This window comes from Macaca thibetana, chromosome 17 (assembly GCF_024542745.1).
Source record: "Macaca thibetana thibetana isolate TM-01 chromosome 17, ASM2454274v1, whole genome shotgun sequence".
Taxonomy (NCBI): domain Eukaryota; kingdom Metazoa; phylum Chordata; class Mammalia; order Primates; family Cercopithecidae; genus Macaca; species Macaca thibetana.
The window spans coordinates 20,837,736-20,861,573 of NC_065594.1; the positions used below are offsets into that span (position 1 = coordinate 20,837,736).

Genomic DNA, 23,838 nt, shown 5'->3' on the forward strand with positions numbered 1-23,838 from the left:
TTTGTCTTCCTATGGTAAATACATCGTAAGATTGTCTTTTCTCCAATTTGCAAGTTTCTGCTTGGTAGGACTTTGCAATCATACTATTTTTAAGAATATATTTTATTTCTGTTTTAATAACTCTACATCCACTATTTAGGTAAAATAAAAGGTTACTTCATTCCCCCAGAATATAAATATCTATATTCCTTCTAGCGTATGGAACTTAATGAGCCATAAGATAAAGCATGTCTTCTGATTCTCTCCACACTTGTGTGACGAGCAGTCTCCTAACTTTCACTTGCCCCTTCCTCAGCTCCTTTGGCCACTACTGTCACAGGATCATAGTGTCTCTGTCAGTCTCTGTTGGCTCAGTGACGTGGCACACTGAGGAGGGGCACTCCTGCTGCCCTTTTCATTTCTAGGCTGATGGGCTGAAGGGCTCTGTCTCTAGGAGTGAGTAAAATACCAACAAAAGTGTTATGATAATGATATGACATATGCAGTTTCACAAACCAAGAGAAAATTATGTCAAGACGATGTTATAATAATGGCAAGAAAAACCTCTATTTTGGAGTTACAGAAAGAGGCCTCAATGCTTCTCTTCCTTAAAGTAGCGCATCTTACAGATGCTTTCAGTAAAATGCATAGAAGAGATTTTGTGATAGTGTTATATTTCAAGAAATCCCATGCAGTATTGTTCTTGATCAAAGAAGAGAAAACGACACGAAGTACTTGAATGCATGTCTAGTAAATGATAAGCTAGATTCTCTGTAGAAATTTGAGTTTAAAAAGCCAACGAGGAAGTTTCAGGATTAGAAAATATTACCTTTTGTTCAAATAAAATCTAGAAATGTTTGCTAAAAAAAAAAAAACAAAAATTATTAGAAGTAATACAATTTCCAAGATGATAAATCTGAAGGTTGGTAGTGTGTGTGTCTGTTGGGGGAGGGGTGGTGGTGGTGTGTGTGTGTCCTGTATCTATTGAATTGCTCAAGTTCATAATACTGAAGTATATGGAAATTTACCATTTTGCCACTCAACTACCAGAGAAAGTTGTGAGTGTAATAGAAAAGATAACTGCTAGAACCTTTTTTTAATTTAAATTTCTCAATGTATATCAATGATAGAGGGCGATAGTATGATTTAAAAAATAGCCTGATTCTATCAGCATAAGCCTTTGCTTTAAAAAAGCTGGTCATATACCATTCTGTTGATTGTTGTTTTTAATCCAACACCAGATCCAGATCCAGATCCAAAGCCTTTCAAAGGCAGATTTTGTTAGTGTTTCAAGTTATTTTGCCTTTTAGCTTATTTCTATTGCAAAGAAGCCAAATGTAATTAAAATAAACAAACAAGTAAACCATATACTGCTGACACTAACAAGACCTAAATTAGTCTTGTAGTTATCGCATTGGTTATCTCAAGGAAGAAATGAATAGATTTACAGAGAATATAACTCAAGTGGCAGATTTGTTTTCAGCATAATGCACAATCTCTTTCTCTTCAGTAATAATATATTGTAACTGTAACAATCAAAATATCCATATGATGAGCAGTGGCTTGACAGTGACAAGTGATAATCTTATCTTTGTTCGACACTGCAATTTCTGTTATGAAAATATATAAGCTTTAGAATTCCAGTGGAGAAAGCAAGATAATGCTTTATCATTTTTAAATGGGATCTACAAATACTTAATTTAAATATTTGAGGATAGCTTGTTATAACATTAATTACTATAATTTGAGTAATATACAGCAAGGCTTATTCACGTATGCATTTATCACTTAGAATGTCTTGAACTTTTGTGAGACAAACTGCACAGCAGATAGAAGCGTAGATTTATGTACAGATGACCCAGATATTTGACAGTTTGCTGAATTGTGTTTCTTTTTAAATATATTCATAAATCAAAGCAAATCAATTCATGAAGCTTACTAAATTGTACAACTTCTTTTCCTCAAAGGACACTATGTGAAACTGTAAAGGACTTCGTTGCCAAAGTAGAGAAGACATATGACAAAACCTTGGAAAATGCCGTTGTAGCTGATGCCGTAGCCAGTAAAGTAAGAGGGGACCCTTCAGGGCATGAGAGTGGTTTACACACAATGCTCACATTCGACTGTGTTTCAGAGCTAAATTGATTAAGTGGTTTTCCTGCCAAAACATCTTAAATTGAAAGAAAAATTACTTTGGATCAGATCTGAGGATTTTTAAAAATATTCGATTTTATTGTTACACTTTAATATGTAGGAAAACTGCATTGCTGAAAACCTAACTCACATCCCTGTCCCAGTGATTTTTGGAGACAGAGTCTTGCTCTGTCACCCAGGTTGGAGTGCAGTGACACTATCTCTACCCACTGCAACCTTCACCTCCCAGGTTCAAGCGATTCTCCTGTCTCAGCCTCCCAAGTAGCTGGATTACAGGGGCTTGCCACCACACTCAAATAATTTTTGTATTTCTAGTAGAGACAGGGTTTCACCATGTTGGGCAGGCTGGTCTCGAACTCCTGACCTCAGGTGATCCATCTGCCTCAGCCTCCCAAAATGCTGGGATTACAAGTGTGAGCCAGCACACCTGGCCATGATTGACTGAAGGGCAGATGCATAGCAATCAGACCACAGGGGACCCCATGCAGCTGGGTTCCAGTGGGGAAAGCAAGGCTTTCCGTTTCCAAGCAGATTTGGGCCCAGTTCAGCTCTGTTCCAGCATGGTTCTTTGGATTTCCTAGACATTACAATTCTTGGTCTCTTTCAGAGTGCTGCTTCTTGCATTGCCTTTTTCTTTAGAGATTTCTTTCCCCCTTTTTTTTTTTGAGACGGAGTCTCACTCTGTCGCCCAGGCTGGAGTGCAGTGGCCAGATCTCAGCTCACTGCAAGCTCTGCCTCCTGAGTTTACGCCATTCTCCTGCCTCAGCCTCCCAAGTAGCTGGGACTACAGGCGCCTGCCACCTCGCCTGGCTAGTTTTTTGTATTTTTAGTAGAGATGGGGTTTCACCGTGTTAGCCAGGATGGTCTCGATCTCCTGGCCTCGTGATCCGCCCGTCTCGGCCTCCCAAAGTGCTGGGATTACAGGCTTGAGCCACCGCGCCCGGCCTTCTTTCCTCTTTTATAAACTAAAATAAGAACAGTTTACTGAACCTTAAAAACTACTACCTTTGTTTTCATAAGTTCACAACAGGGACCTTCTTACAAAAGGCTTGAGTATCTTGGACTTGCAAACGAATCAGCTTCCCCAAATCCGTGCTGGAGATGGCAGTTAAATTGAGTGGAAGGAAAAGAAAATAGAAATAAATATATTTTTGAATATTTTTCTCATTGCCGTATTTTCCTCTCAGTGTTCAGTCCTGAACGAGAAGCTCGAACAACTGCTGCAGTTGAAGTTTTCTGCTTTTTTCTCTTGTCTTTCTGCTCTGTGGAGAGTTTCAGAAAATAGAAACCCTTTCTGGCCATACTTCTGTTTCTAAACTATTTCTGCTGTAATCTTGTCTCAGCATATCATCAAAGACAAATAGATGAGGAGGAAAGGGACTGGAAATTTTATGGAGATGAAAAGTATATTGGGGGTAGCATCAACAGCTTCAGTCCTAAATGTTTCTTCACCTCTCGTAATACAAGAGAAGCAGAAAGAAACAAGGGCTTGCCTAGTGCATGCTTTTCTTTCTGTATTCCTCTTCTTTTCCCTCCTTATCCTTGTGCCTTTTCCTTCCTGCACTTTCTTTGAGCCAATAATCCCTTAGGCATTGTTCACCCCTTTGCAAACCAAAGCTTTGAAGGGGAGTTTGCTACGGCCTAGCCAGACGTGCCGTTTGTGATGCTCAGAATGGTGCATTAAGTCAGTTACTTTTTTAAAAAAGTTGATCCAGTGTTTTGTTATAATGTATAGCAAATTTTGTGTAATTTTTTACATAAAGCATCACTTTGTATAAAGTGTCTGTTGTGTTATTTTAAGAAAAATAGCTGTGTACACATTGTAAAGATTTTTTTCCCCATGAAATGGAGTCTGAGTGACTCTGAAATTACGAATCAATGAAATTCTGTAATAATTGTGCCAACTTAAAAAATTATAAATTATTCCATGTAGTAAACATCAATAAAGACATCGTCCCTCTAAATCAAAAACCATAATTTAGATTATCATTGTCTATCTCTACTAAATGGAGGTTTTAAAATTAGCAGCTTCCAGAACCAAAGCATCTACAAAATTAAAGGTGGGAATTTTAGTGTTTTTCTCTCTAGTAATTACACTTCAAAACATCTCTATAAAAATTTCTTGTACTTTGTCTGCTGATCTTGATTATTTTTGAATATTTTTCTCATTGCCGTATTTTCCTCTCAGTGTTCAGTCCTGAACGAGAAGCTCGAACAACTGCTGCAGGCTTTGCACACAGATTCCCAGGCTGCACCTGTTCTCCCTGGCCTCAGCCCTCTCATTGTGGAGGAAGATGCTGTGGAATCGTCCAGTGAAGAGTCCCTGGGTGAAAGCAAAGAACAGCTCGTGGATGACGTTACCAAACCTTCTTCCCAGAAAGCCGTCAAACCAAGAGAAATCATGTTGCGGGCGAATAGTTTAAAGAAAGCAGTGAGGCAAGTCATCGAGGAAGCCGGAAAAGGTACACATTAACAAGCTTTGGAAGAAGTTGGCAGCATTTCTACTGCAAGCATAACAGAGTTTTCATAGTGGTCAGATTGGACACACTCTTTAAAAACAAAATCTTTAAGGCAAGATAGAAGATAAAGTCATTATAAGAAAACTTGTACATTGTCTTATATATTGTAATAGTAGTAGTAAGAATCAGCATATTAGTGAGGAATAAAATAAAATATCAGAAATAAGTTAAATTGAAACATTTCTATCTAAAATATAAAACTAGTTTAAATGACATAGAAAAAATTTTAGATATAGTTTACTTAATTGGAATCTGTTGAATTCTTGAAGAAAGTCAAACCTGTAAACCTACTTTGAAAATATAGAAAAGAAAAATTTTTTTGAGACAGGGTCTCACTCTGTTGCCCAGGCTGGAGTACAGTGGCGTGATCTCAGCTCACTGCAACCTCCACCTCCCAGGCTCAAGCTATCCTCCTCCCTCAGCCTCCTCAGTAGCTGGGACCACAGATGTGCACCACCATACCCAGCTAATTTTTTGTAATTTTGGTGGAGGTGGGATTTCACCACGTTGCCCAGGCTGATCTCAAACTCCTGGGCTCAAGTGATTCACCCATCTCAGCCTCCCAAAGTGCTAGGATTACAGGCGTGAACCACTGCACCCTGCCAGAAACTATTTTCTTAACATTTATTTCCCAGATGTTTATGTTGCTTTATTAAGAGCTTATAAAAGCTCTGCCTTGTTTTAATTAATGTGTATATCAGTACTTCTCAGAATTTTAGCTATGGTCTGAATGTTAATGTTAATAGGAATAATTAATGTTCAAAAACCCCTTTATAGGTTGTAACTTGTATTTCATTCTCTAAAATCTTATACTTTACTTTTTTATTCTGATAAAAATATAATTTTAGCAACTTTAGTTTTTAATCTTTAGTTCTTCAGACCTCAACCCCAAGTTCATTGCTAAATAGTGTTTATTTGTGATCTGGAATTTCTTTTAGCATATGTTTCAATTTTCCTTTCCTAAGCATATGTTAATATTAATGGACTTTATTTTTACCTATCCAAACTGTTTATCTTCTTACTACCTGAAGTTATGGATGACCCGACAGTTCACCCCTGTGAACCAGCTAATCAGTCCTCTGATTATGACAGCACAGAAACAGATGAGTCTAAGGAGGAAGCCAAAGACGATGGTTCCAAAGAATCACTAACTGGTGAGGAAACGGGAAAAAAATTATTTTGGAATTAAATAAAATGTCATTTTGCTTTTAGTTTTCAAAAGGCTGATCAGTTTGAAAAAAACTATTTGTATTTTTATTTTTGAAGAGGCTTTTTGGAAGTTAATGCTTAGATAGATATTCATGAATAATAAAATAATTAAGATTAGACTATTGTCCAGTACTCTCACATCCCTCTCTTATCATGTAATCTAGAGATGTAACAGTAAACTAAGGATTATAGGACTAAGGATGATTAAATATGTTGGTTTTCCTGAGGAAAGAGGAAAGAAACACTTAAATCATCTGATTTGAACCCATTATAGCTCACAGATTTCTTTGAGAATTGTAAGAAAGCTACAGCTCTCCTAACGCTCCAAATGCACAAAATTGGGCATGTAAGTGATTCCGCAGTCCCTTCAGTTCCATCAATCAGCCTTCTGGGTTGATAGTCCTTATTAAGCTTCAAAATCACAGGACTTTAAAGCAAGCTTTAAAATCACAGGACTTCCAATTACAGGCCTTGCTTTGTTGAAATTATTTTTGTAAGGAAAGGAATATGTAATCGCCTGAAGAATGTTAAATATTTTTCTACCTTTTAGATTTTAATTGAAAATGAATTTATACTTTTAATATTTTATATTGCCTAAGGGAAAAGTTTCTAACTTACTGGAATAAAAACAGAAATTAAAATATTAATGAAGATGAGGCAACACAAAAATAAATACATGGCACTTATGAAAAGTCAGCACCATTATATCAGAACTGTTTGCAGTCACAATGGACATTGGGGACTCTAGAAGTGGGAGGGTGGGAATGGTGGAAAAGCTAACTATTGGGTACTATGCTCTGTACCTGGGTGAGGATATCAATCATACCCCAAACCTTAGCATCACTTAGTATACTCAGACAGTAAACCTGCACACGTCCCCCTGAATCTAAAATAAAAGTTGAAATTATAAAAAAGGAAACGTTTTCATACAAGGAAAAAAGTCAAATTTATGGAGAGCTGACCATATCAGATTAACATTTTCTGCCTGAGCTCTGGCACGATGAAGACCTTTCATTCCCCATGTTTATGGCCGATTTCCTACAGGACTAGTAGTAGTGAGTACATTTTAAATGTTACGTGTTTGAAACATTACTTGTTAACTTTGAAAAAAATTAGATGGTAGGTTTATTAATATGTTGTTGCTGAGTTCTAGCTTTAATATGAAGCTAAATAAGTAGAATGTAAACTTAGTAAGTAAAAGGAAAGAATTGATAAAATTATTTGAAATTTAAATACCTGTTTTTATCTTATTCTCAAAAATTTTTAAAAATGTTTGCAATCATTAACTTTTTGCTTTTACTTTCACTACTTATAAACTTGGGCAAATTTCTTAACCTCTCTGTGGTTTTCTCATCTCTCATATGAGGATAATAATCTACCTACTTCATTGGGTTGTTGCGAAGGTTGAAAAGTTACTGTATGTAAAGTGCCTAGAATAGTGTCTGGTAGATAGTGCTGTCTGAGTGTTCACTGTCATCTTTATTGTTGTTATTTTTATTGCTACTGCTGCTGCTGCTGCCACTAATTACATTAACTGTGAGAGAATATTTCATTGTACTTGAGACTCTTAAAGACTTTGAAATCAGACCTCATGGACCTCACATGTTCAGCATACAACCCAATGCAGGCATGTTCTAGGACCCTTGAAGCAGATGGCCACAAGCCTTAGGACCACTGACTTTCAATACACCCCTCTCTTATGGTCAGCTCTAATTGTTAGAAAGTCATTCTTTATATTGAGCTATTTTCTCCCTTAAATTTCTACCCATGATTACAGTAATTATTAGGTTTTATGAATGATAGTTTGACAGTAACAACTACTGGCCTTTATGTAGTGCTTATGGTTAGTTTAAGGAGCAATTTCATATACATTTCACTATATCAAAGAGGACTCTGCCTTTGGAGTTATTTCTCCTCTTCCTCCTCCCCCTCCTCCCCCCTTCCTCCTCCTCCTCCTCCTTCTTCTTCTTCTTCTTCTTCTCCTCCTCCTCCTCCTCCTTCTCCTCCTCCTCCTCCTCCTCCTTCTCCTCCTTCTCCTCCTTCTCCTTCTTCTCCTTCTTCTCCTTCTTCTCCTTCTTCTTCTTCTTCTTCCTCTTTTCTTTCTTCTTTCTTCTTCTTCTTTCTTCTTCCTTCTTCCTTCTTCTTTCTTCTTCCTTCTTCTTTCTTCTTCATGTGGCCGCCCTTAAATGATACCAAAAACAGCTTTGGTGGCATCAGACCTTCTCTCACCTTACATGTTCTTTTCCAGATGATTGACCCTAAAATTTCTCTACCAGTTTTTAAGTTGATGATTTTAAACCTTTTGTTTTTCTGGTTGCACCCATTTGGTCAATGTTTATCTTAAAATGTGATGCACTCTTTTAAACAAAATTCTTCAGATATTTTCTGTGGTGTATTAGCACATTGGTACCCGTACACTACTCATTCAGGACATTTTTGATGTTACAAAGACGACCCAAGACTTCTCTTTTTTAAAACCTAATTATAGTAGTCTACACTCATCCCAATGAACTTTGATCTTTTTTATTTAGATCCATTATTTCATCCTGTGAAGTCTTGTGAAGCTTGATTCTATCATCTTAAGTTTATTTCATCTGTGAATTTGATAAGCAGGGCTTAGATGTTTTCATCTATTAGAAAGTATTGATTAAAGCAGAGCTGACAATGGCATCCTTGCTATACACTAATAATTCCTCCTAAGATGATGGCTGTTAGGATTGGTTTGTCAAAGCTTATTTAATGGTTTTCCATCTGGTTATCATCCCACCTTACCATACTCTTAAACTTGACACTTCCATTGTGGCCTGTAAAGGAAATTAAAAAATACAAATATAGTGCTGTAAATGTTGATACTGAAATAGACGCAGATTTAGAAAAGTCTTTAATAGTACAGTATTTGGTCTTTATTTTGGCTAATAATCTGACTTGTTGGAAATCAGTAGCAATAGTGGAAGTAGAAGTATATGAAATACTACTTTTTGAGGCACATTTATTGTGTCATGTAATAATTCATATGTCTGAGATGTGAGACAGTATATTAATATGATTGATGAGATTATTTATTTAAGAAGAACCAGAAAACATTAATTTAGTTACCTGTAATGGAACATCAGTCTTAGTCATTAGTACACTCCCTGCTTTTTGTCAGAGTTGAACATCAAAAAGTTGTTTTTATGAGAAAATAGCCCAGGAGTCCTATCTATTTTAAAAAGGGGTGGCTGTTCTGTTACTTTACTGCAATGGGACTGGTTTTGAATGAGAGAATAGAGTGTAAAATTAATATAGTTAGCTTGTAATTAGTTTTAGGGAGAGTGAAGATAATTTTTAGAGTATTTTAAAATTGAGTTTGAGAATTACTGTTTCTTAAAAATACCTACCAGTAACTCCTAAATTGGTTAAAGGTACCATTTGCTCTGCATTAACTTGCCTCAGTTTAGAGTTAAATCTTTCTTTTTGTTGTTTACTTTGAGAATAATTATATTTTAGAATAATTTTTCACATGTATTGAACTTTTACAGGAATATGATAGAACTGTTTGGGCAAATCATCATTTTGAATAAATAATTAAGAAGTACAGGAAAAATATGTTAATTTCACTTGAAGATAGATGCTATTTTTCTTCCATTTATTTGTTTATTTATGAGCCAGAGTCTTATTCTGTCACCCAGGCTGGAGTACAGTGATGTGATCATAGCTCACTGTAACCTCAAACTCCTGGGCTCATGTGATCACTCCAGCCTCAGCCTCCCAGGTAGCAGGGACTACAGGTGCATGCCACCATGCCTGGCTAACATTTTTGTAGAGACAGGGTCTCGCTATGTTGCCCAGTCTGGTCTTCAATTCCTGACTTCAAGCGATCCTCCTGCCTCAGCCTCTCAAAACTCTGGGATTACAGGCATGAGCCACCACACCTAGCCTCTTCCATTTATTGAAGGCAATGTTAAATCATGTTTCATGTGTTTGCTCCGGGAATTACATTAATTAAATTTGATCATTCATTTGAGATTTATGAGAAAAGGATTACATGGGTAGGGTGCATTATAACACATGTGTTTCATTTTCAAAAATAAGCAGACTTCAAAAGTTTCATTTATCTTTAAGTGTGAGTTGATCATATTCACATTATGAGTATTAGTGACCTTTAATTATGGTAGACATCTATTTCTACTGATCTTCTTCTATTTGAGATGAGGAATCAAGACTTCTGATTCCCTCCATGTAAGTCTCAAGAAAATGTAAACAACAGCTATGCATAATATTTTCATTTCTACTGATTGATTTAAACATTATTTTATGTTTTAAATTTATAGGAACTTGCTTATTTTTATAGCTTTATCATTGTCTCTTTTTAATCTGGACTTTTTGCCAACAGTTAAAACTGCACCTCGGTCTCCAGATGCCCGGGCAAGTCATGGCCATTCCCAAACTGATTCTGTCCCTGGTCCAGCTGTGGCAGCCAGCAAAGAAAACCTCCCTGTGCTCAATACCAGAATCATCTGCCCAGGTAGTACAGATTCGGAAACACTGTGTGTTTTTCAGGATTTCTGTGAAAATGTTAAGTATTTCTTTCCATTACTGTGGAAACATGTTCTTAAAGATAACTGTTCTTTTAGTAGACTGTTCTTGTTATACTTTCAGTCAGAATCTAGGCCCCTAGATTCTTCCCTGTATAGCAGTTGCCTAAAAAGTATTAAAACACATGTTTTGGCCGTGCTCAGTGGCTCACGCCTATAATCGCAGCACTTCGGGAGGCCAAGATGGGGAGATCACAAGGTCAGGAGTTTGAGACAAGCCTGGCCAACATGGTGAAACCCTGTCTCTACTAAAAATACAAAAGAATGAGCTGGGTGTGGTGGCGCACACCTGTAATCCTAGCTACTCAAGAGGCTGAGGCAGGAGAATTGCTTGAACTCAGGAGGTGGAGGTTGCAGTGAGCTGAGATCGCACCACTGCACTCCAGCCTGGGAGACAGAGTGAGACTCCGTCTCAGAAAACAAACAAACAAACAACAAAAAAACCACACGTGTTTCTGGGTCCTGCCCTGAGAAATTATGGTTTGGTAGTTCTGGAGTGGAGTCCAGGAATCTGCATTTACTAAGTTCCCAAAGTAAGTCTGAACTTACGTTCTACTACTTCTTAAGCTCTCCTTTTGGTGTTTTTTAGTCAGCATTCTGCTGAATCCTTTTGGTTTTAAGCCGTAAGTCTCTCTGTAGTCATTTTTAGACAACATTGATGTAAATTATTCATAATTTTGGATTAGGCAATGATTTCTTCGATATGATAAGCACACACTACAAAAGACAAATAAATTGGACTTTACCAAAATTAATAGTATTGTGATTCAAAGGACACTATTGAGAAAGTGAAATGACAACTTAAGAATTTACAAATAATATATCTGATAAAGGTCTAGTATCCAGAACATATAAAGAACTCTTAAAATTCAACAATAAAAAGGTAAATATCTTGCTTTTAAAATGGGAAAGGAATCTAAATATACATTTTCCCAAAGAAGATACACAAATAGCCAATAAATACACGAAAGGATGCTCAACATCATTAGTCACCGGGGGAATGCAAATTAAAACCATAACGAGTTGCCCCTTTATGCCACTAGGATAACTGTGATCAAAATAGACAGATAATAACAAATATTGGCAAAGATGTGAAGAAATTAGAACTTTCATACATTGGTGGTAGGAATGTAAAATGGTGCAGCCATTTTAAGAATAGTTTCACAGTCCCGCAAAAAGTTAAACATAGAGTTTACATGTAACCCAACAATTTTACTACTAGGTATACACCCAAGAGAATTGAAAATACATGTCTACACAAAAACTTGTACGTGACTATTTATAGCAGGATTCACAATAGTCCCAAAGTGGAAGCAACCCAAACATCCATCAGTTGAATGGATAAACAAAAGTGATATATTCACACCATGGAATATTACCTACCCATTAGAAAGAATGGAGCACTGATACATGCTATATAGAAACACTATGGAAAGTGAACCTAGAAGCCAAATGTAATATGACTGCGTTTGTATGAAATGCGCAGAATAAGCATGAAAGTAGATCGTGGTTCCCAAGGAACTGGAGGTGAGGTGATCGATGGAATGGAAAATAACAGCTAGTGGGTGCACCATTACTTTGCAGGGAAACGAAAAGGTTTTAGAATTAATAGTGATGGTTGCACAACTTTGTGTATATAATACAAACAACTGAATTATCTAAAAACTTTAAAAGGGTTAATTTTATAATATATCAATTGTATCAGAATAGAAATATTAAAAGAGAAAAAGAAAGATCAGTCTGGAACAAACTGGTTCTGGAAAGGCCTTCAGATTTAGAAGCTGTGTTCCTATTCCAACTAGGAACCTTGGGATAACCCCTCTGGAATAAAGTTGAAGAATATGGCTAACCCTAAAACATCTTAGATAATATTAACACTTGGGTTGGCTGGGCACGGTGGCTCACGGCTGTAATCCCAGCACTTTGGGAGGCCAAGGCAGGCAGATCACCTGAGGTCAGGAGTTTGAGACTTGGCTAACATGGTGAAACCCCGTTTCTACTAAAAATACAAAAATTAGCCAGGCATGCTGGCACACTCCTTTAATCCTAGCCACTTGGGAGGCTGAGGCAGGAGAATCCCTTGAACCCGGGAGGCAGAGGTTGCAGTGATCCAAGATCATGCTACTATACTCCAGCCTGGGCGACAGAGTGGGACTCTGTCAAAAAAAAAAAAAAAAAAAAAAAGGGAGGGAGGAAGGAAGGAAGGAAGATATTATTAACACTTTCCTCTGGGGCAGCTGGAGTGTGGCTCTCACCTCTCCAAACTGTTCTTTATGCTTACTAAATTTATTGTTTTCTTCATTCATTTACTTGTTTAGACATAAAGGAAATTGGCATAAAGAAGTATGCCACAGTATATTCAAAACTATGTCATTAAACGAAAGAACAAAATTCATTGTATTTGATAATCGCCTAAACATTAAAATAATGAATGATAATAATTCCCTAAGAAGAGCATAGTGCTGAGGAAAGGAATGTTTGCTAAAGAAAGGACTTGCTGGGCATGGTGGCACATGCCTGTAGTCCCAGCTACTTGGGAGACTGTGGTGGGAGGATTGCTTGAACCCTGGGAGATCGAGGCTGCAGTGAGCTGTGATCCCACCATTGCACTCCAGCCTAGGTAACAGAGTGAGACTCATCTCTAAAGAAGATAAAAAGAAAAAGAAGGAACTTGTTTTTCTAATTTCCTCGTGTTTCCCTTGTTCTTGTAGGTCCCTATTAGTTTGTCTCCTCTCCAGACTTTAGTGCTTCTAGCTTTCATATTGGGTTGAGTAGATCATAAAATTCATTAGCTTTGAATACTGTAACAGTTAGAAAACTAGTTGGAAAGCATGGTGAAATAAATTTGAAGTAAGATAGAGGCTTTATTTTTTATATTTAATACTATATTCTTCTAAAATTCACAGATACCTACTTTAATACTTTACTACTTATTCTTAAAACTAACAGTGAGTCTTCACCTTAATACATCTCTTAGTATTTTAAATTGAGTATCATTATCTATGGTTTGAGAATATTGAAGTGATAACTCCATGACATTTTGGGTAATTCCACCTTTATTGTAAATTCCTTACAGACTTAATACCATCTTTGCTATAACAAAGGAAGTAACATGTATTTGTTATAGAATTATTTGTTATAGAATTATTGGGATGGTAAATGGAAAAGTGTCACAAAGCCATTCCTATTTAGGTCCTCCTCTCCTTAATTCTTTATATATATAGATCCTTGGAAATGTCGAATGCCTTGTATTCACAAATGTCATTGTTCTTAATTTTGATTAATGAGAAGAGTAGGCACTGAAAACCATGCTTTTAAAAGTAAGATATTTGACATTAGGCCTGCATGGACTGGTTCTTTCTCTGTTTTTTTCTTAACACGCGATCCCATCTGTATTTGTTTTTCTGTCCAGGTTTAAGAGCAGGACTGGCTGCCTCTATTGCTGGGAGTTCAATTATCAACAAAATGTTACTAGCAAACATTGATCCTTTCGGCGCCATGCCGTTTATTGACCCGGATCCAGATTCCGTGTAAGAAAATGCTTTTGCAAATATTTTGTTTGGGTTCTTCTTGTTTCTTTTCAACATGAATTGTCACATTTTACACGTATTACAATAAATAGGGTCCCATGTATAAAAAGGATGATCAGAAAATTACAAAAGTTGATCATGCCAAGCACATGGAGACCTTTAAAATTCAGTGGTCTCCATGGTCTGTCCCTGAGGTAGGTCCTTTTCCAGCCGGCCCGTTCTCTCTGAGAGCAACCCTCTGGCAAAGGAAGGGACCAATAAATAGAACTGATGCTATTCCCTTTACCTCCTTTCTTCTCAGTCTTGCCAGATCTGTCATCTTTCCACGCCAGCTTCTGGGTTTACTTATTTTGGGAATCTTTTGGCCCACGCTGATCTCTTCCCTTCTTAAGACTCCTACAATTCTTTGGCAGCTCAAGATATACTTTCTTTTACTTCCTTTTTAAATTTTGCTTTTGTTATATCATTTCTGTAATGACATTCCTCAAGGACAGTACCATATTTTAAACGTTCCGAAACACCTAGAAGAATGGATTGGATCTAGTACTTTTTTGCTCAATAAATATTTGTCCATTATTAAGCGTAGAAGTGGAGGAGACTTTCTAACGATAAACAAAAAAAAAAGAGAGAGAGAATTGGCACCTGACTGTAAGGCCTTCCCATAATCATCTGCATTTTTCTGTGTAGTGAGGAACTTATGTAGAAATAGAACTAAGATAATAATAAAAAAAAAGAAATAGAACTAAGATTTTGTTACAGTTAGAGAAAATCACACCATAATTGTGTGTCTGTTTTGCCTTGCTCACCATCCCTTTATGTCACATGTACCAGAAATTGAACACATGTCCTGTGGTTGTAGACATGACACAGGAATAGGAAGTGATTAGTGCTAAGTTTTACAATCTGCTATAAGGAATGGAAGCTTAAATGGTTTTAAGTACTGTCTTGTGTACAAATTGTAATTGTTGTAATGAATCTGAAATTGACTTTGATGTACTTTTCCCTATGATCATAGAGATGGATATTCAGAAAAATGTGTCATGAACAATTACTTTGGGATTGGATTAGATGCAAAAATTTCATTAGAATTTAATAATAAAAGAGAGGAGCACCCTGAAAAATGCAGGTAATTTTAGTAAAAGTAATAATGCTATTACATAAAGGTAATTTTTTCTTCATTTATTATCTCTTTTGCTTGCTTTGCCTTTAAGGAGTAAATAAATAAAATGTCCTGAAATTACCTGCCAATATCTATTTTCAGGAGCCGAACTAAAAACTTGATGTGGTATGGAGTGCTTGGAACCCGGGAGTTATTACAGAGATCGTACAAGAATTTAGAACAAAGGGTTCAACTTGAGGTAAGTTCATCTTCAAGTAAAGATATCTCATATTATCTTACTTAAAAAAAAATCATCTTGGAGCTAATTTGACCTAAATGCATTTTGATTAGCGATTAAATAAATATACAAGGGAAAAATGAATGTGATTATCAACTTTGTACTAAAGGAAGTATATACACAGGATATGAATGACACACTTAATTATCATCATCATTAGTTCCTGAAATTGGGGCTACTCTGGAGTTGTGGTGCCCCATGTAAAAGTGGAGCCAAGGGAGCACATTTATAGGAGAGGGTTTTTAATGGATTTAAGCTTCCAAATTCTGACCCAATTCTGTAATAACCAAAGTTTCGCAAATCCCTGAAAATAACATTTGAAGTAAATAGAATCTTTTAATTTAAATGTACATTTATTTTTTGCTCCAATTATTGCTAACGACAAGTAAAATTAAAAGAGATTTTGAGCATTTAAATGCTTTACTGTTTTTAACTAATTTAAATAGGAAATTAAGGACAGAAAAAGTTATTTTATCTCTTCCAACAACACAAACAACAAGGCTGGGGATATGGCTCTGAAAAGAATATTAATTTCTGTGAATTTTATTTTCTTTTACCTTTGATCCAGGACTCACTGTTGATGCTGATGGGCATGTCTTCCCTATTTTGTATCTTTTTATAACCATATATTTTTAATTAAAGCATATCATACATATACAGAATTATAAAATCTTAAGTCTACAACTCAACAAAATAAACAGAGCATTATTATTTGGGGTATTATCCAAACACTGCAGTGTTGACTAATGAGGTGTCTGTAGCTCATTCTTTATCAACTATATTTCCTAGTCAAGATGAGCCTATTATGCTTTTCACTCTAAACATACAGCTGTATGATCAGCTGGTTTGATTTATTATTGCTTCTAAGATTTAAGATAGACTTACTGGATAAAAAGGTACAAAATCAGGAAGGTTTACATTTTGTAAATGCTATCCTTGACACCCCAGGCCCAGGTCAGCTTAGGTACCCTACTAATCATGTAATCATTCGTTTTCTTCTTCATATACCCTGGTTGGCCACACTTTTTTTTTTTTTTTTTTTTTGATGGAGTCTCGCTCTGTCACAGCATGATCTTGGCTCACTGCAACCTCCGCCTTCTGGGTTCAAGCGATTCTCCTGCCTCAGCCTTCCAAGTAGCTGGAACTACAGGCATGCACCACCACTCCCAGCTAATTTTTGTGTTTTTAGTGTAGATGGGTTTTCACCATGTTTGCCAGGATGGTTTCCATCTCTTGACCTCGTGGTCCACCCACCTCGGCCTTCCAAAGTGCTGGGATTACGGGTGTGCCCCACCGCGCCCGGCCTGGCCACACTCAAGGACACATAGGAGGTTGTTTTTATCTTTGCTATCTCCAGTGTTTAGCACAGTACTGGCCCTGTTTTGAGGGGGAAATGGATGGCTAAGTGATCACTTCAGCATAATTCATTAAGTGCTGTGATCAAGCATAGCCAGCTATCTTTAAGGGTTGAAAAACTAGCTGGATCTGAGTGACTGGATGGTCTTAGTTCCTGGAAGAGCCTCAGCTCTTCAGAAATAGGATTAGTAACCTCTTCTACTGGTGGTCCAAATTTTGAACAAGATATCTTATTTCCACAGCTGCTTTGTACTCTTCTTTTTAAAAGGTTCTTAATCTTTTTTGAGTTGTAGACACCTTTGGCATTCTGGTGAAAATAGAGACCCCTTCTGAAAATATTGTTTTCAAATGCACTATATGAAATACAGACTTACAAAAGAAGACTTACCAATAATATTAAAATAAATTAACAACATATTTTTATGTTTCTAAAGAATAATATATGTGTTTCATCATTACCGTATCAAATAAAAATCTAATGGCATGCCTAATAAATACCATAACTTCAAAGTAATGATGAACTTATATTACAAGATATCTGAAACATCTATAATGTAATATAAAAATGTCTCATTTCTATTGATGATGGAATCACATGTGTTACTAATGCCTTTTTCCCCCTACATTTATAATTGAGGGCAATGCTAAACTTCAGAGGTTAGTGAACATAAAGATACGGATTTTTACCAGGAAGTTAATAAATCGCCTGAATCTATCCATGGACTCCTGGTTTCTGAACCTTAAGTTAAGAACACTTAATGTAGATGTATATGTTAAATGATAAAAAAGGTAAATAAAATGAGTAAAACAAGATAAATGAAAACATATTAATATACATAAAAATAAAGTAGAAAAAGTAGAGCATTCTTTGCCATAGTTAACAAAAAATCCGTAATAATAAAGTAAATCAAAAAGATACGTTCTACTTCTAAGGACGGGGGAAGGCCTGTTGTCTAAAGAGTCATATATCTGATGATGGTTCACTCGGGATAAAGGTGGAAAAGAGAGACCCACACTTTGGGAGGCTCTTTTCAGAGAGATGCCTTCACCAGTGGCCCTCCTTTTTGCTTTTTACTCTTACCTTTTTCCTCAGCTAAGTTTTCCTTCCCCTATTCTGTTGTGGATATGGAACAAGATTGACTTCATGTCCTAACTTTAAATTTGTGCAGAACAAAGACTTTGACTTTGGTTTCCCTATACACGAAATTGATAAAATAATGATTTTGTGCAAACCATAAATAAATGAGCCTAAGGTACTGTAAATCACAGTGTAAATAGAAAAGAACTGTACAAATACAAACTTTGTTTCCCAAGCCACATTATCAATGATTCTGATATATACCCAACTTTGAGAAATCTGGAGTGAGATTCAGAATCCTTTTGACAATGCTGGGAATTCCAGAAATGTGAAATAACATCACAGTATCATATTTTGCTACTTTTAGAGTAGAAATACCTTTCACATGTAAATGGAAGAATTGTATTAAAATTTCAAACATTTTTCATAAGAAGGATGATTTTTTTGCCCATAATATACCTAATTTACATGGGTCAAGCAGCCTGTTCTATTTGTTAACTGAAATAATAATTATATATTGCTTCAAATCCTGTAAGTACTAAAATACGTGAAGAAAAACAAATAACTTTAAAAAATAGCCTTCATCTGTAGGCTATAATGAAATATGTGATTGAGAACAAATAGTTGTCTAATTCACATTTTTAGTTATTTCAAATCTTCCCATAATCTGTATCTTTTTAAAAAACAAAATAAATTTAGTTTATTATGTTAATAGTAATTTCTATCTTTAATTCATTTCCGTAATAACTAGTTGTAACTACTTTTTAAATCATTTTGAATGAAGTTTACTATATGCCTTCTACATATCACCTTTAATTCTTAACAACTCATGAGGGTAGGTATTATTCAGTTCAAAAGAGTAAAGGCATTGCTTAATTTCAAACAGCTGATAACTGGAAGAGCCAACATTTCAAATCCAGTGTTTTTTCCATAAGACAATTTGTAATTATAACTGAAGAAGGAAATTTACTGACTTTCCACGTGTGTTCTAGGTGCTTTTCTTTACCTTATCTCATTGGCCTCACTGTGTGCTAAGAATTGTTAGCCCATTTTACAGATGAGCAAAGCAAAGCTCTGAAAGCTTAAGGGACTTACCCAAATACTAAGTGACAGAATTCAATCCAGCTCCACCATCTTCCCTCCATATCAGATTGTCCAGTGAAAGGAGCAGAGAAAACAGACACTAATAAGAAAAAATATATAGCTGCAGTTTTGTAGCATTTTGCAACATCGTGAACCACAAACAGAAACATGGGATGGCTAGGCGGCCAGCTCTGTAATCCCAGCTACTTGGAAGCCTGAGGCAGGAGGATGGTTTGAGCCCAGGAGTTCATGACTGCAGTAAGCTATGATGGCACCACTACTTGCCAGCCTGGGCGACAGAGCAAGACCCCATCTCTCAAAAATAATAAATAAAAATAATGGATATTTGGGGCTATTGGAAATATTTTTTAAAAGTTTAACACTCCTGAAGTTTTTCCTGGATTTAAGAAACTTTTGAATCATGTGAATTTGTTAATTTGTTGAATCTGTATTCCTCATATTTTTCCTATAAGACTCTATGAAATGGGCATTAATCAGTTAGATTTAGGTGTGTGGCTTAATATATGCATGTTCAGTTCAGCACTACACTTGGGACTTCCTTCTGAAAATGTTCATTGTTTTCCATACCATGTTTGCAAATAAAGTGCATCCATTTGGAAAATCTTTTTAAAATATTTCTTTTATATTTACAGATAGTATTTTTCCCCATTTTCTTTGTTAGTCATGATTTAAAGCAGCTTTTTCTAAAGCACATAAAGATATCTGTTTAATGTATTGAGTTGAGAAAAAGTTTATTATTCTGTTAAGTATTTCATATTTATTCATTGAACAAATATGCATTGAGCACCAATTATGTGCCAGACACACCCACGGGTGCATGGACCTTTGAATGTGAAAAGCTAAACCTGCTAATGGTTAACACTGTGTTTTCATGAAAAAGAAAAATAGGAATTGTGAAAAATGCCCGTGAAGGTAAATCAGCCAATCCTGGCCTTCATCCATTACACCATTCCAATAAGCCAGTAACCCTGAGGTCTTCCCAAGAACTAACTTTGGCTGAATTAGCAAACACAAGCTTCTATGTGATTCTGATGGTGAACGTTTTTTGCAGTACTTGGGGATGAGATTAACCTCCTATACGCCCCCACTAAGCTCTTATTCTTCCCCATCCTCAGATTCACAGAGCAGAGAAGTCTCTTACGAGGTCATCTTGGACCAGCTGTAACAATTTCCAGATGTTTGCTGGTCTCTGCCCTGGATTTTCACCAGTTTACGTGGGGAATCAGAACCTCACTACTGAATAGACATTAAAGAAAATATTGGTACTCTTGACATTGAGACCTTTTCCTTCCATCTTCCTTAAACCCAAACCATCCCAGACCAGTGGGACTTAATGCTCTTTTCAATAAGATGTCCCATTACAGAAATTCTTCCCCTCACCTTGGTTTCTACCCTAGAACAAATTATTCTGTCACAGTCTCAGAAATACAGTTTATTTCTTTCTGTTGGGAAATCATTTTTACTGGGCATTAAAATGTAATTTTTAAGAAGCTATGTTAATTATTTTTAATATAAGAATTATTTAATGAAAATATAGCATCCATTGTAGGTGTGACATCTGCAAGCTCTTCTCTTTTAAAATGAAGGCTTAAACATTTCCACTGGATTTAAATGTTCACTTAGAAAAATGTCAAGTGGTTTGGTTTAAATGTTAATTAAAATAATAAGTATGATCCTCATAAAACGTGTGTAACATAATTATGATCATTTTCTTGAGTAATGTTTAAAAAATTAGTTGCATAACTGATTGTCTCCTTAATAGCCAACTAGGCTTTATTTAAGAGTTAATAGAATAAACAGCATTAATTGAAATTAATTTAAGAAACAACATTTATGAGAGAAGGTAACAGTTCTGCTTCTACTCAGTAAAAATGTATTCACATCCCTTCACCAGCCATATCCTTTTTTGCCATTTACATGGTAATTTACTTTTCATTTAAGTGATTAATGAGAAAGTAAGGACTGCAAGGAGCTTTCCGAGATGCATATATTTTTGCTTGACTTTGGTTCTAACTACTTGAAGTACTCAGCTTTGAGTTTCATCAGTCCCCAGGTGGTTGTAGAGCCCCAGCAATGTATGAGGGACTGTGAGAAGGGCTAAGTGAGATGGTTAGGATCAACTTGCTCTTACCCATCCTGCTTTCAAAAAGATGCCTAAAATAAGTACATAGAGGACCACAATGCAGGTGCAAGTACATAAGAGGCCCGAAAATGACTCGAGAAAAGGACTGTCTGGTTTTGGAGGAAAGAGGTAAAACATTTTTTAAAAAATCAGTTTTCTGTAATAACTTCTGCTATAGTTATTTATACTTCAATTTTTTTAAATTAAAAAGTAAGATAAATGATTTGGTAATGTGTAGAGAGCAGGCATTACCAACACACTCTGCTCCATTGTCCTTCATCTTTAGTGTTTTAGTATCTTCCAAACTAGTGGTTCTGCTCTTTTTATCAAATCTCTACTTTTTTTTTTTTTTTACCTTACAGTGTGATGGGCAATATATTCCTCTTCCCAGCTTGCAAGGCATAGCTGTGTTGAACATTCCCAGCTATGCTGGAGGCACTAACTTTTGGGGTGGAACTAAAGAGGATGATGTAAGTAATGGGAGTAAATAGTTGGTTTCCTCAAAAATAATTATATCACTGGAATAATTGGCTTTTTTAAATGTGCTATTGAATAGTAATTTAATTTCATGTTAAGTATTTTGCATTGGGAAAATGAGGCATGGAATAGATTTATTTAGGATTTTATTGTAACAGTCTCTTGTGGATGTCCTCTAACTTTTCTCATGTTGAAGATACAGATATCTATATCTTGGGATGGATGTCACAGTTTTCTGGAAGAACATTAAAGGATCTGCTTTTGGAAAGTAGATTTATGAAATAAGGAAGGGAAGATTTTACTTTTTAATTTTATACCTGCATCTGTTTTCTATCGCTGCTATAACAAGTTAACACAAATTTAGCCACCTCGCACACATTTATCATCTTACAGTTGTATATGATGGGAGACTGGCACAGTCTTACTGGGCTAAAATCAAGGTGTCAGCTGGGCTGTTGCCTTCCGGAGGCTCTAGGGGAGACCCTACTTCCTTGTCTTTGGAGCATCTAGAGGCTGCCCACATTCCCCTCCATCTTCAAAGCCAGCAAAGGCAGGTTGAATCCTTCTCACATGGCATCTCTCTGATCTCTGCTGCTCCCTCTTCCACTTTTAATGACCACTGTGATTACATTGGGCCCGCCTAGATCACCCAGGATCATCCCCATCTCAAGGCTGTTTATTTAATCCCATCTGCAAAGTTCCTTTTGCTATGTAAGGTAACAGATTCACGGGTTTGGGGGATTAGGGCATGGACATTTTAGGGGGCAGAGAGGGGACATTATTCTGTCTACAACAATACCTTTTGGTACTTTTAATTTTCTTTCTTTCTTTTTTTTTTTTTTGAGACATAGTCTCACTCTGTCGCTCAGGCTGGAGTGCAGTGGCACAATCTCGGCTCACTGCAACCTCCACCTCCCAGGTTGAGACAGTTCCCCTGCCTCAGCCTCCTGGGTAGCTGGGACTACAGGCATGCACCACTACGCCTGGCTAATTTTTGCATTTAGTTTCACTATGTTGGCCAGGGTGGTCTCGAACTCCTGACCTCAGGTGATCCACCCACCTCAGCCTCCCAAAGTGCTAGGATTACAGGGATGAGCCACTGCATCCAGCCTCAGTACTTTTAATTTTCTAAACTTGCGTGTGTATATATTTTTTTATTTTCAGAAATATCAAGAGGGCTCATTTGGCCGATCAGGTTTAGGGCTATTTTTGTTTTTCTTTTCATACTTTTCTATATTAAAAAAGAAGAAAACACAACCTTACAAATGTAATTGTTGTGAAAAGAATGAAAGAGAGGGCACAATTATCAAAGTATGTATATATCAGTAAAAATGAGAAGTGTGATCACAGTCTTTATTTGAAGAGTCACATCCATTGATTTTCAGTTTATGATATAACGATATAATGGTTCCTACTGATCTATTTTTCTCAAAGATCTTAAATGGACAGGTAGAGATTAAAGTATAAGATCAATTGGAAAGTATTTGTAATTTTCATAACATAAATATATTCCAGTCCTATTTGAGTATAAGAACATCTTTTGTCTGCTTGTCACTGTTAAGTATTTTGAAGGGGAGAAATCAGTGAGATTAAGATAAATAAAGCCAACATTCCTTGAACACCTACTAGGTAGTCCGACAATGTTCTAAGAGCTTCACATTCATTATTTAATATCCACATTGCTTATTTGATTTTTACCACTGAAGAATCTAAGGCATAGTTTCCAGTTAGTACTAGCAGAGACAGGGTTTAAATTCAGGCAGTATAATAAAAAAAATTACAAGAAATCATCACTGTTAGCAACTTTGTGTCCTGATATTTTCAGTGAAAGTTTTAATTAGCTTACTACTTTATACAGAAAATTGTTTCAGATGCATATTATTTATGATATGGTAAAAGAGAGAGTAGAAATGATTAGGTAATACAGCCTACATATAAAATTTTAGAGTAAATTAATTTTGTGAAAATGCATCTAATGTAAAGACAAAATAAGTCTGCATAATTTTTATCCTCTGAGGTTTCTATTTGCATACTCTCAAGTTCCCTCAAAAGTTTTGTATTAAAATATAAAGCACATATGTATATTGCTTGTAAAACCTTGCAAGATTTCCCTTAGAACATAGCAAGTGAACTGGATCATAATTTGCATCTTCATTAACTTTAACCTTATGAAACTCTGTCACCTTTCTAGGAAACTGTATCACCTGTCTAGTTTTTTTTAGATTTTCAAAACCTACATGTATCATCTTATTAACACATTTGAATTACGTATGAACATGTATTTAACATGTTTTATTCCAAGATGAATCATTTAGAAATATATTAGTTAACTGGTCCAA

At 36.0% G+C, this 23,838-nt stretch overlaps 1 protein-coding gene across 8 annotated transcripts in view; it reads left to right on the plus strand.

The window, feature by feature from the left end:
- Positions 1-23,838, plus strand: part of DGKH (diacylglycerol kinase eta) — a 202,145-nt gene that overhangs the window by 156,842 nt on the left and 21,465 nt on the right. For all 8 annotated transcript variants that reach the window (XM_050766170.1, XM_050766169.1, XM_050766176.1 and 5 more), the window contains 8 exons: positions 1,947-2,046; positions 4,322-4,595; positions 5,684-5,806; positions 10,234-10,365; positions 13,848-13,965; positions 14,981-15,091; positions 15,227-15,323; positions 21,385-21,492. In XM_050766170.1, the coding sequence (XP_050622127.1) occupies positions 1,947-2,046; positions 4,322-4,595; positions 5,684-5,806; positions 10,234-10,365; positions 13,848-13,965; positions 14,981-15,091; positions 15,227-15,323; positions 21,385-21,492 (1,063 nt within the window). The remainder of the gene's footprint in view (positions 1-1,946; positions 2,047-4,321; positions 4,596-5,683; positions 5,807-10,233; positions 10,366-13,847; positions 13,966-14,980; positions 15,092-15,226; positions 15,324-21,384; positions 21,493-23,838) is intronic.